This window comes from Epinephelus fuscoguttatus, linkage group LG10 (genome assembly GCF_011397635.1).
Source record: "Epinephelus fuscoguttatus linkage group LG10, E.fuscoguttatus.final_Chr_v1".
NCBI lineage: Eukaryota > Metazoa > Chordata > Actinopteri > Perciformes > Serranidae > Epinephelus > Epinephelus fuscoguttatus.
In genome coordinates this window covers 38,411,373-38,426,150 of record NC_064761.1, presented here as the reverse complement: position 1 = coordinate 38,426,150, position 14,778 = coordinate 38,411,373, and the positions used below count along the sequence as shown (strand labels likewise).

Below are 14,778 nucleotides of genomic sequence, written 5' to 3'. Positions count from 1 at the left end.
AAATCCATGCAAGCGATTGGGGGCTATTATACAACAACATCAGAGCAAGCCAAAATTATCACAGTACCCTGAGACCCCAGAGGGTTAATTTGTGCACAGGTGTTGGAGTCATTGAGGCTCTGCAGACAGAAGCTTTCCCTCACATTTTTCCTCTGGTCTTAAACTATCTTTTCTTTGTCTTGGTCCTTGCCTTCCTGCAGGGATATGCTGTTCATCAAGGGCAGAGTTTTATGAATATGTTTCCTTTTATTAACCTGGTACACTTTTTATGGTGTCAGTTATGAATTTATGACACATGGAAAAAAATGTACTAATGCTATTTTGGGTGTTTAAAGGTAAACTTCCTGGTGATACACTTGAAAATGTTTGACTCAATAAGGTGATGAAGCCACTTGTTACCAGCGGTGTATCTTTTGGGGAGGAGGTTCAGTTTGGCCTTCACATCCAGCTTCTGATTAATTTCATGCTGTGTGCCTTGATTTAGGACTCAGCATGAACTTCCCAGCTTTGTAAATCTATTTGATCTATATTAAATAAATAAGACCCAACAAAATAAGCACTTGAGTAAACAGGGAGAATGATGAATGAGTAAATAAAACTTCACTCACTGGATAATCTAATTCCACCAGTCTTCATTCCATTTTGTTATAATACAAAAAAAAAAATCTGAAAATATATGTTTGAATCTGAATCAAGTATGTTAGTTTTTCAGTGTTTCTTAATGCACCACCAGCCACTCAGAGAGGAGGAAGAGTACTTAAAAAAGGTAAGTGATGAAGCTGCTAAACCAGAATTACCACCTCATGCCAACCAGTCAAGTTGCGGTTTAGATCCATGTCTGTCCAGACTCATATATTGATATGAATGTTGCTGTAAAAAGCTACAAATTCTAAGACATGGATGCTTCACACACATCTCCTACCCAGCAGCACTCAACATCAATACACCGCCATTTTTAAGGTGGACACCCAAGATTAGTTTTTGACCAAATGTCTCCCCTTCTGTTCCTGAGCATTGCATTGATTAACGGTCAGAAACATTATGATGTCACAGTGAAGTTGCCTTTGACCTTTTGGATAAAAAATCTCAGTTCATCATTGAGTCCAAGTGACTGTGCCAAATTATAAGAAATGCCCTCAAACATCCCTGAGATATTGCGCTCATGAGAATAGAACAACAACCTGAAAATATAATGCTTGCAGCTGAGGCTGTCGCTGGTGCAGAGGCATAAAAATGGAACTCGCATTTCTGGGACATGACAAATTTTGGTTCCGATACCAGTATCGGAAATGCCTCTGATACTGCCTAAAATGCAGTATCGGGTATCGGCGAGTACAGCCTATGACCAATCCGATAACACGTACTGCCTCACGTCATTACGCATACGCACGCTACAGGCAAACGAAACGGAAACGAAGCAGAGTTTAAAAAGCATTCTACTGTAGCCTTTAAAATGTCTTTTTTACCAAATTGTGTGGCTGCACTTTAACCTGTGTCTTGATCTGTGTCAACACTGGATAATAATAATTAAAAAAAAGTTTTATGGCATTCATTCTACTATTATGTATTTATTTCTTAATATTTTACACAGAGTTTTAGGAGTTGAGACATACAACAATTCATATCCTATGCATTTTTTTTTATGCGCTGGTATCGGATCGATACTCAGTATCGGCAGATACCTAAGGTTCAGGGATTGGAATCGGTATCGGGAGGGACAAAGTGGTATCGGTACATCTCTAGACAGTATTGTCCTTAAATCGGTCAGTGAAAGCTATTATTCTGTCCTCACTTATTGTGGAGCACCGCCCATCAGCTGGAGCAAACTTTCTCATTTTACAGCTAAACAGTACACTAAAATATGTTTCTGAGAACATTTGAGGTGAGAAAAAGGCAATGCAGTTACCATAGTTCACGAGCAGTGATTGACATGATTGACAGCTGTAGGTCTGGGTATCATTTAAAAAATTACGATACTAAAACCAATACCAGTACCCTACACCGATACTAATAGAGTACTTCATTTGATACCCTTTCTTTTCTGCTTGGTTTGATACCCATCATGAGAATGGAAGCATTGAGTTGTGTATGCTGTTGTTTGGTTCTCAAGCGGTGTGCCGTGATGCCAATCAAGGTGTGCCGTGAGATTTTGTGGTAACTACACATTATTATTGCAGTTTCAACTGAGCCTATACAAAAAGTTATGAATGAATTTTCACTTGATTGTATCAGTATGTTTTGTGCACCCAGTTCCTAGTAAAGAGGCAAACTCTAGCTGAAAATGCATTGAATTTAATTTAGTTTAGTTTAAAAAACCTGGGGACACGTCAAAAGCCCTGATTGGCAGCTTGGCAGCTTTATTGTAAGGAGCAGATTATAGCAAAGTACCAGTGAAGACAACCTACCACTGCAAGAAATGAGAAAAAAAAAAAAAACAACTTTTAAAAAACAGTAGACACTAACGAGCAAACTGCGAGCAAAACCATACAAATAGTCATTTTTTTCTAGATCTAGGTACAAAAAGGATCAAATGCAGGCATCGTTTGTCTGGAGAAGTTTCAATACTATTTGGTACTTGTTATTTTGGCTGATACCTTGAAGGTACTGAGTACCAACACCAAGCCATAGACAGCTGCATTACAGACTCCTCGGCTCTGACTGGTTGTTTTCTAGCTCATGCAGTTAGAAGCACTACCAAGAGGAGCAACATGATTTCTTTTCACAAATACTGTGTCATGTCATACCGTGTGAATATGGTGACAGTTTCAGCAAATATGACAAAAATGTATCCTTATAAACGTTACCAAGCAAATTAGAAGGATGGACAGACTGATGGGTTGGTAGTTCACTTGCTGCCATTCAGACATCGAGTGATGTCACCATTTGTTGAAGAACTGAACAAATGTCAGTGATTTGCTGTGAATGAAAATCTGAGATCTTTTCAGCAGCCGCTCCACTCAAACCTTTCAGTGTGTGGGCAGTGCCATCTTCATGTCAAAAGACCTGGTACAATACTTCTGTGAGCTAATGGACATTAATTAGTCTATTTCCTTTGAATTTTTTAATTGAAATTTCTCCGCAGAATACTTTTCTCTCTGATTGTACATTTGATGTGAAAATGACCTAATTCCTTCAGAGTTTATTCCCAGAGCGAAGGGAATTAATCACTGTCTGTCTCCTGGCAAAGTCATGACATTCAGAATTATACGCTGCATTGTAATTAGAAACAATACAAGTATGACAACTGATACTGTATATGAATTCTTCTCCAACAATGGAGCTTAAAATTAGCTTGTCACACAGAGGGGGTGTTGAGTGCTGGCTGTAGTAGTTCTGAATACGCACTGAAAATGCTGCGGAGCTCATTTAAATTTAAATACAGACTCATGTATTCATGCTGAATATTCCAGGGATGCTAATATAAAGCACAGGACTCTGCTTGTCGTATGGATACAACGCGATATATAAGACTGGTGTAGCAAGACTGAGACATTTCCAAGCACAGTGTATGACAGGATTAACAATGCAGTTTATCTGTAACACAAGTAAGCGTGAGAAAATTATTCTCTCCTGTCATTAGAGTTTGGCTCAAAGTGTCATCTTACTGTGACTAAAAAATCCATGAAGCTAAAAAAAACGTGTCCCTGATTGGCTGTTTGTTGGTTGGTCACACAGGTCTGAGCAAGCACAGCTTATTCCTTTTTCAGCTGCTCTGACCAAATGTGGCGCTCAGCCTGCACGACCAGCAGGTGTTCTGCAAGCTCCAGAGCTTCATCAAGTTCAAGTACAAAAGCTGATGTCTGCTCAAAAAGTAGCTCAGTACTTTAAAAAAAAATAAAGTCACTTAAAGGGTCTGAACATTTGTCAGCTGTGGACACAAAATCACTCAAGTGGCAACAATAGCGACAAGGTGAGAACCCCCACACACCCCTGTGGTGGCACACTGGTCTTAATTTGGCTGATTAGACCTCCACAGACTGTGTGTGGGTGTGTGTGGGCTGTGTGATTGACAGCAGTAATGTGGCAAATGTTAGAGCAGAACAACCTACACCTGTATGTAACACCCAACTTTAACCTGTTATTCTGTAACCCAGAATAACTGAAACCAACTTTGTGGCTAAGCAGGGCCTTTAAAGGGGAACTACGCCCATTTTCAAAATTCATGCATGTCATTCCTATAGTCAAAGACAGTCCAAAAATATTAGTAACAACTTTTCAATATAAGTTGCTGACATGAAGCTACACACAGACGCCTGGCACTTGTCACTGTCGACGGGTGTGATGCGCTACAGGTCAAAGTTGAGCTGGCTTCCATTTTTTCAGCTCTAAAATGATGCGGTGAAGCATCAACCAACCGCAAGTTTTGTTCCTAGCTGTGGTACTGTGTTATTTAGCTTAGTTAGTTGAGGCTATAAGTCAGGGATGCAATGAGGCAGTGAAATATGATTCTAAATAGGGCCCAGACATTGATCAAAAGCACAGGTATGACCACATACAAACTTTAGATGATATTCAGTCGAGGTGCTTTGTTGCGAGTAGTAGACACACACAAACCTGTGACGAGGCATTCTCGGAACCCATCGGCTGTATTCAGCGTCTGACTTCCGGCAGACGGCGATACAGCCTCTGGGGGCAGATCCCCGATTTTTTGGCATTCCGGTTTGATTTGGGCGGAGGAGGCAAATTTCCGTTTCCGACTTCCGTTTATATATAAGTAAATATGCTGAACCATTGCGATGGATTCAGAGTTCACAGTGACGCCTCGTTAGTTCACCACACGGACCGTTTAACGTGGCAACAACTGCAGCCGGCTCAAACGCGATTGGTCAATATCACGCGGACTACAAACAGCCTACAACCGGAAACCAGGGCTCTTCCGCTCTTCTTCCGGAGGCAAGATCTCCGGGGTTTGCCTACAGACTCTACATTCACTGGATGTAGAGTCTGTATATAGACACTAGTGACGAGGTAACTATGGTAACGAGCACTTGAGCAACATTTCAACAGGGACTCAAAAATTATGATGCTGGTTACGCTGTTGTGTTGTCCCTCGTAGTATGAACACAGCATAAAGTTTAAATTTGTCATGTCATAGGGTGTGAAGTCTGGAGCTGCTCTATAGACAGTGAATTGGGGAAGATGTTCTAGATGACACTAAGAACATATGGGTACATTTTCTGTTGCAGAACTGAGAACACTGCAATAGAGTAAAGCTCATTTGGGTATAACAAAAAAAAAAAAAACATTCTGTGGGCCCACAAAAACATGATTCGTCAGCGTCAGACTTTATACCCTATGACATCCCAAATTTGAGACTTTCTTCTCTGGTTTCTGGCTTTAAGAGAGAGTAGCCCATGTTCACAAATATTGATTGCACTTATCTAGGCCATGGAAATAACATATTGGAAATCTTAAATTTAGGTGGTGTTTCCCTTTAAGTTGATGTAAACATTTAAATGTTAGCATGCTAACAAGCTCAAAGTACAGTTGAGCCTGACGTGGGCAATAGCTAAGCTTTATAATTAAATGTGAGATGTTCTGAATACAAAATACACCAAGCAGCACTTCTAAAGTCGGCTGATTAACAAATTTTCAGTGTCGTAAACAAACAGGAATATGAAAACAACAGTAAGGCTCCAATCACACAGGAAGTCTTTTAGCAGGAGGCAGCTTTTTGTTATTGTTTATAATGAGAATTAAGCTTTTTGCTTTCTGTTTTTGTGTTGCGACGCGCCTTGTGTTTCTGCACTCGAGGTGCCTGGCGTTTCGGCCAGAACATTCTGATTTAAAAAGTCAGAGTGGAAGAGCGCCTCCGATCATCCAATCGGATGATTTGAGAGGCGGGCCCTCTGTGGTGGTCATGACAAGTTTACAGTTGGTACACAATGGAAGAGAAACTGGTGGTAGTAGTTGCGAGATACCCAGAGCGATACGGCCCGATGATAGACAGGTGGTACTCCCTGTGACCCAGCCTCTTTTTTAGGGTCTCATGTGCCCACACAGATCTCTGTTTCCCTGTGCCCAACAAACTACACTGAACAAAAATATAAACGCACCACTTTTGTTTTTGCTCCCATTTTTCATGAGCTGAACTCAAAGATCTAAAACATTTTCTATCCACACTAAAGACCATTTCCTCACAAATATTGTTCACAAATCTGTCTAAATCTGTGTTAGTGAGCACTTCTCCTTTGCCGAGATAATCCATCCCACCTCACAGGTGTGGCATATCAAGATGCTGATTAGACAGCATGAATATTGCACAGGTGTGCCTTAGGCTGGCTACAATAAAAGGCCACTCTGAAATGTGCAGTTTTGCTTTATTAGGGGGGGGGGTCAGAAAACCAGTCAGTATCTGGTGTGACCACCATTTGCCTCACGCAGTGCAACGCATCTCCTTCGCATAGAGTTGATCAGGTTGTTGATTGTGGCCTGTGGAATGTTGGTCCACTCCTCTTCAATGGCTGCGCGAAGTTGCTGGATATTGGCAGGAACTGGAACACACTGTCGTATACGCCGATCCAGAGCATCCCAAACATGCTCAATGGGTGACATGTCCGGTGAGTATGCTGGCCATGCAAGAACTGGGATGTTTTCAGCTTCCAGGAATTGTGTACAGATCCTTGCAACATGGGGCCGTGCATTATCATGCTGCAACATGAGGTGATGGTCGTGGATGAATGGCACAACAATGGGCCTCAGGATCTCGTCATGGTATCTCTGTGCATTCAAAATGCCATCAATAAAATGCACCTGTGTTCGTTGTCCATAACATACGCCTGCCCATACCATAACCCCACCGCCACCATGGGCCACTCGATCCACAGCGTTGACATCAGCAAACCGCCCCACACGACGCCTCACATGCTGTCTGCCATCTGCCCTGAACAGTGAAAACTGGGATTCATCCACGAAGAGAACACCTCTCCAACGTGCCAGACGCCATCGAATGTGAGCATTTGCCCACTCAAGTTGGTTACGACAACGAACTGCAGTCAGGTCGAGACCCCGATGAGGACGACAAGCATGCAGATGAGCTTCCCTGAGACGGTTTCTGACAGTTTGTGCAGAAATTCTTTGGTTATGCAAACCGATTGTTGCAGCAGCTGTCCGGGTGGCTGGTCTCAGACGATCCTGGAGGTGAACATGCTGGATGTGGAGGTCCTGGGCTGGTGTGGTTACACGTGGTCTGTGGTTGTGAGGCCGGTTGGATTTACTGCCAAACTGTCTGAAACACCTTTGGAGATGGCTTATGGTAGAGAAATGAACATTCAATTCACAGGCAACAGCTCTGGTGGACATTCCTGCAATCAGCATGCCAATTGCACGCTCCCTCAAAACTTGCGACATCTGTGGCATTGTGCGGTGTGATAAAACTGCACATTTCAGAGTGGCCTTTTATTGTGGCCAGCCTAAGGCACACCTGTGCAATATTCATGCTGTCTAATCAGCATCTTGATATGCCACACCTGTGAGGTGGGATGGATTATTGCGGCAAAGGAGAAGTGCTCACTAACACAGATTTAGACAGATTTGTGAACAATATTTGTGAGGAAATGGTCTTTTGTGTGTATAGAAAATGTTTAAGATCTTTGAGTTCAGCTCATGAAAAATGAGAGCAAAAACAAAAGTGGTGCGTTTATATTTTTGTTCAGTGTATTTACTGACAACATCTCATCCTCAACCAGAGCTACAGCAGGTACCCTCTGCCTGTTCATTATAGTCACTAGCTACTAATTACTGTGAATGGTAGATCGATTACATGGGAAAGTTAGGGTAAGGAGGTGATGGCGTGGTTGCCTGGCAACAATAAAAAGGTGCAGCAAGTGTTTTCACTAGTGACAGTCGATTTTTTTGAAACCTGCAAAATGCTTTCTGTGTGACTGGGAAGTCTCCACGGTTTCCAAAGGGTGTTACACAGTTTAACAGTTACTTTATAGGTATTTTGAACTTTGTCCAGAGCCAGGCTAACTGTTTGTCCCCGCTTATAGTCTTTATGCTAAGCTAAACTAACTGTCTCCATCTCTTTACTTAACATGAGATGTGGTATCAAGCCATCTAACTCACATCATGAAAGCAAATAGATGTATTTCACAAAATGTCGAGCGATTCCTCTAAGCCTTTCTTGTACAAAGAAATGTTGTATGCTGTGGAGACTTTGCACAAGAGGCAAGAAAACACTCCTGTTCATACATCACACCAGATGAAAGCACTGCAGGTGCAGAAGAAAACATACAGTCACAAAGGGGACTCATGTTTGTGTTGATACTGCACAGTCTGTATCCATGGTTTACACTGAAGAGGAGAGCATACTTTTATTAATGTTTACCCAGGTAACATGACCGAATACTTGCTTATTTTTTAAATTTAATTATTGTTATTGCCAATAATTGGTTTATCAATTAATTGTTTGGTCAATACAGTGTCAGAAATGGTAAAAAAAAATCCCAATCATATATCTTCAATTTGCTTATTTTATCCAACCAACAGTCCAAACACCAAAATATTCAGTTTACTGTTACATAAGAAAAGCAGGAAATCCTCACAACACAAGATTCTACAACTAGGGAATGTTTAGGCTTGGGCCAATTAGCAAAACAGTTGCTGATTAATTGTCTGTTGATCAGCTCAGTGTGTCGTTATTTGTTTCAGCTGTAAATGTACGTTTAGGTAAAGAGAACACTGTACTTACTGAGCACTATGCATCTAAAAGGCTCCAATTAAAGGCAGAATCACGCAGCATGTTATTTCATAAAAAATTACATTTAGCTGGAGAAACTTTGGGGTACATGTGCAGCAGAGAGGCACACAGGTAGACACTGACTTCACACATCATAATTAAGATGTCCAAGAGTCTGTCAGTCCTCTGGAGATGACATTGCCCAGCTCCTTCCACACTGCTCTGCTTCTGTTCCCTCTCTGTATGTCTGTCACGCTCTCTCAAGGTCTACAGAGTCCTATAGTACAGTATGTAGGCCGAACACCACCATCAGGAAGCACACAATGAGTTGCATGAAGGTGTATGTGATGTTGCCATGGGTCCACAAAACTGCATAATGTACAATAGCCTTTATGGAAAATGGATTGAATGGCTGTGAGTCCGTGAAGACTCTCAGTCATCCAGGTCATGGTAACTATGAGTGCTATATCGTAGGCAACTGGATGTGCCCCCTTCTGTGTCACACAAGCGTTGCCATTGGCAATACTGAAAAATATAATACAGTGTTACAGGTGAAGGTCTAACAGCTGACTATGTTACATGTAAGGGATAATGCCTGACGAGTTGTCCATTATCACTTTTTAATGGCCGACGTTGTCTCTGTGAAGGCCATTAAAAAGTGATAATGGACACCTGTAAGGGCATTATCCCGCTTATAACATGGTCACTCACCAAAGAAAAAAAAGTAAGAATATTTATTCATATTTTTATGTTTTCTGCAAGCAAAATCCCCCGTTCTTCACAAGCCACTTCTCAGTTTCCTTGGCAACACCTGAGGATTTACCTAATACCTGGAAGAATCATTGTTGCCCCTTAAAGGGAAATTTCGGTTTATTTCAACCTGTCTCCTATCGTCCTAAATTTGTTTCAAGTGACTAGTGACATGGAAATAATAGTTAGCATGTTAGCCGTTAGCCTAGATACAGCCAGGGCGCATAGTAGCGTCAGACCTGTTAAAACGTAAGTGAACGGGGAACCTTCAAGTGCAAAGTTAGTCCACTAAACAAGCTTTTTTTTCCACAAAGACCGCCTCATATCGTTAGGATAAATGTCAGAGAACATATAGAAAATGACATGTAAACGTGTTGTCTTACCTTACCAGTGTGCTGCCATGTTTGTTTACCATTTAGCTCTGCTTTCCAAAGCGTGGCCGAAATATATCTCGCAAGCTCTAGATAAAGCCCAGCTGGATACTAACCTTACTCCAGGTGGACGTCCTCGGTCACATTCATACCTTGAAAATAAGGCTGCAACCGGTCCCATTCCTTGCAACAGAGGCATTCCTCTTCTATGGGCACTGGGGCACAGCATTCACAGGTACACCACCAATCTCCAGAGCTACGCAGCCTTGCAGCAACCATTCCTCCTCTCTCGTCCTCTACCTGTTGCGCCAAGGGCGGCCATCAAACTCTGCAACATCAAATTCCTCCTCCACAAAGTCGAAGTCTGGCAAAAAGTCAGCCATTATTCTATAAATCTTTCATAAAATAAATGAATGAACTTTTCAGGCTACTGTCCGGTTCTGCCTTCCAGCTGTTGCTGCTTGTTCTTGCAAGATTTCAGCACGGTATGAGATCGCTGCTTGTTCTCGCGATATTTCGGCAGCGCTTTGGAAAGCAGAGCTAGAGGGATAAACAAACATGGCAGCACACCGGTAAGGTAAGACAACACGTTTACATGTCATTTTCTATATGTTCTCTGACATTTATCCTAACGATATGAGGCGGTCTTTGTGGAAAAAAAAGCTTGTTTAGTGGACTAACTTTGCACTTGAAGGTTGCCCGTTCACTTACGTTTTAACAGGTCTGACGCTACTATGCGCCCTGGCTGTATCTAGGCTAACGGCTAACATGCTAACTATTATTTTTATGTCACTAGTCACTTGAAACAAATTTAGGACGATAGGAGACAGGTTGAAATAAACCGATATTTCCCTTTAAGGTTCTTATGCAATGGAACAATATTCACAAGTCCAGTATATAGGATGAACCTTAGATATGCCCTAGCAACGGGAGATATTCTAGTCCGCCCAGCTCATGGAACCCTTTGGCCCAGCTATTAGCCAGAAAGCTAACGTTATGCTAGCAATATTCAAAGTTAACGACATTTCATACAATTGACAAACAGTCAATATAAAATTTGACAATATGCTTAACAACATGATTGGCTAGCAATCCAGCCATGTCAATGTCCCCAAATCAACATCAAGATTTTCATGAACAAATGATATGAGTATGATACTCAGGGAACAAAGACTGACATCGCATTTAACCAACAACAAACCAGTGGTGCAAACTCTTCTCTGATGAAAGTAGCTTGCACTAGCTCCAAAAGTCACCTAAAGTTACCAGATGATGTCATACATTCAATTAAATATCTGTGACATCATTGCACATTCACTTGCCTCAGAAAAGCCATGGACTGAGACCTGGACTCTAAGTAACATGCATGGGAATGAATTACTAGAATACATTTAAATATATTTTATTGTTCTCCTGTTGATCTAAATAAGCTGCTAAATTTATCTCTGGTTGTTTTTTAGGATCAGAGTCACTGGGGCCCCACTAGCTCACCGGGTAGAGCAGGTGCCCCACGTACAAAGGCTTTGCTGCATGTCATCTCCACTCTCTTTCCCCTTTACACACCAAATCTGTCCTATCAAATAAAGGCCAAAAAAGCCCATTTTTTTTTTCTTTTTAAAAGGTATTAAAAGGGTCTTTAAAGTTGTTAAATCTGCTGAGAGGTGACAAGTTGGCATCACTGCAACAAACTTTTTGTGACTGAAGTTTAAAAAGAGTCCGGGTGGAGCTATTTTTTTTTGCAGGTCCGTTCTGGTCAGAAAAAACAATGTTTAACTTAATTTGTTCACCAGTAACAACAGTAATAACACAGCACGGATTATGTGTTTTACATATTAGACAAACCGTGATGGTTGATTGTGGATGGATGATTATGAGGCTACTGCATTGTAACAGTGCTGTTTCTTAAACCTTTTACAGAAGCAGCAGGCCGAGCAAAGCACCCCAGACGTCCCTCTCCCCAGCGATGATTTCCAGCTCCTCGCGGGGGATCCCAAGGCGTTCCCAGGCCAGATGAGATATGTTATCCCTCCAGTGTGTTCTGGGTCTGCCCCAAGGCCTCCTACTAATGGAACGTGCCTGGAACACCTCTAACAGGACGAACCGCAACCTCATCCTCTCAGTCACTACCCAGAACTCATGACCACAGGTGAGGTTTGGAACGAAGATAGACCAGCTCCCACAACGGTCGGTAGAAATGTCTACACTTGGAGGGGATCTGTAGTTCTGCCTCATGTTAGCTTACATGTTTTCAACACAAAGGAGATTTACACATTTTAAATTCCTGAAGTGAGAGCACTGGTTTCAGATCAGTTTTTGGCCAGTGCCCTGAGTTTCAGTTTGGGTACTGGAATCAGTATAGGTGTGGCCATTTGCCCTAAAACACAGACCTCACACATGAACACAGTATCAATGAAGGTGATTCCGATCAAACAAGCTGCTCAAGAAAATGCCTCATCTCTGTCTCAGCAGTTCTTTCATCATGACTTTAAATCCGTTCCCCCTCTCAACTAAAGACCTCCTCTCTCAGCCTGTCCATCTGACCACCAGTAAACTGTGTCCTTTTCCAAAACCCAAAACTCATCATCTTTACTTAACTCTAAGTATCCAAAAATGTCCTGCCTCTTATCCATGTCTCTTATCAATTTCCATGCTTGCCTTCCATTTCGATATCCATCCCCGACTCCCTCATGCCTCTCTGATCTCCCCTTCCCTTCCTCCCCTCATCCTGTAAGTTAAAGCCTCTCTGCTTCAGGCACATAAAGTCTGGCTGTGATTTAAACAGGAGTATAAAGTCACACCTCTGAGACACAACCTTTGCCAGCACTTCATACACACAGCAATGTCTCATAAAGATAACATCTCTCAATTTTAAATTCATGTGTCTTAAAGCTGCAGTGTAGGACGAACCAAATATCATTTAAACAGGCCGTCATGTCAGCAAGATCGAACATTATAAATGTATGACTGCATCTGTGGTCAACATGCTATAAAACAACAACTGACATTTCCGCTCAGTCGCCTCTATTAATACAATTTATTATAGCAAAATTCAGTAACAGTCTATATCACTTTCAGCCAATGCACATAGGACCCAAGTGAAGATGTATTTCACAAGCATTCAGGACAGATTTAAATCTGATTAGTCAAACAACTTTAGATGGTGTTTTGACATGCATTTGAACCAAATTTGTTAATGCACGGATCACTCCAACATGCATGCGCTTTATAGTTGCAGGTTTAAAGGAACAGTGTGTGAGATTTAGGGGGATTTATTGGCACCTAGTGGTGAGGATTGCAGATGCAACCAGCTAAAACCAGGTTAGGATTTCATCACTGTTCATTGTTCAGGAGGTTTTGACCATGAGCTGAGCTGTATTATCCACAGAGGTCTCTTCTATCCAAAAAAAAAAAAAAAAAAAAAAAAAAAAAAAAATGGAGCAGGCAATTAAAACCAGTGAAACACTGAATAAAGCAATTTCATGCTACAAATCAGTGTTTCGGCACATTGGAGACAGACCGCTAGCCCAGCACCTGCTAATGTGTGCTCACCTTCTTTGTCTCATAACTCAAGATCCAGACGCTCAGTGGGTTTTAACGGGAGCCAAATTACCTGCAGAGGTCTATTCCTCTCCAAAACAAAGACGAGGTAATTTCAACTGCTAAAAACAATTAATAAAGCAGTTTCATGTTAAAAAAAAATCGGTGCTTTTCAGATGCTCTCATAGTAGAAGGGCTACCAATACAATGCGAAAAATGCTTATCACCCTATCTAGAGCCAGCCTTTGGTTTGTCTGTTGTCTGGGCTACTGCAGAGACATGGCGTTGCAACATGGCGATCTCCGTGGACGAGCACCCTCTTACTATTTAGATATAAATGGATCATTCTAAGTTGAATGAAAACACAATGGTTCTTATTTTTGGGTGATTATATACTAAAGAAAACACACTCATTACATTATATTCCATTCCTGCCAATATATCCCCCTAAATCCTACACACTGAACCTTTAAGTGAAGGTTTGAGTGTTTATTTGGGTACAAATAATCCTTATTGTTGATATACGCAGCACAGCACAGCACTGGAGGAGCATCCAGTAGGTGGTTGTGGTGAGTGATTGACTAGATTTGATGCACATCATTTAAGGAGGAGAACCTCAATAGATCATCAAATAAAAAGCTGAAGATATAAAACAACAACCATCAGATGATAAAAGGCATTTTATCATCTGATGGGAAAAGCTTTCATAGCATCTTCAAGCAGGTGTGGCTGATAGATATTGTGAAGAAGCTCAGCTCATTACACACTGCTTGCTGGCAGCGATGCTGTGCTGAAAACACACTTATTCCTTGGACGTCTGTTCTCACCAGGACAAAATAACAACATCCTACCAAGCACAGTTTCAGCTGCTGCACCTAACTCCACCTGGCCGCGACTCTCCTCCCTCTCTCCTTATACCAAACTATTAGCAACTCACATTTCAAGGTCAGAAAAAAATGCCAATGTAGCATAGTGCAATTTGCACATGACTTAGCACCACAATGAAGACAGATGTGTGAGTGTAAACAAAACAGAAAGAACATACAGGGATTGACTCACCATATTTATTGATGACACTGGGCCGATGCTGTTCACATATATGTCCACATCTATAACAGTTGGTTTGACTGTGGAAAAAAGAGATAAACAAGTATTGATTAAATCTGTCATTTGGGCACCACACCTGCCTCTTTTGTAAATCAAAGGGAGACAAAGTGCAGCTGGATCGATGAGACTTTGTTCTGAATCCTTTGAAGAGCGAAAAGCTGCTGTGTGAAGCCGTCCTCGGGGAGCTGTGGTTGTTCATAATGACCACACATTAGTCTTCATCGCATAAAATGCTGTCATAAAACACCTCTTTATACGTGTTCTCTTTAATGCTGCAATTATGCACCCATGCATGCAAATTATTTTAAGCAACAGGCAACAGACTGCACCAGA

General features: G+C 41.6%; 1 protein-coding gene across 2 annotated transcripts in view; it reads right to left on the bottom strand.

Annotated features, from left to right (window-relative positions):
* The window catches only part of LOC125895696 (gamma-aminobutyric acid receptor subunit gamma-3), a 111,311-nt gene that overhangs the window by 59,002 nt on the left and 37,531 nt on the right, over positions 1-14,778 (bottom strand). For both annotated transcript variants that reach the window (XM_049587757.1, XM_049587756.1), the window contains exon 3: positions 14,398-14,465. In XM_049587757.1, the coding sequence (XP_049443714.1) occupies positions 14,398-14,465 (68 nt within the window). The remainder of the gene's footprint in view (positions 1-14,397; positions 14,466-14,778) is intronic.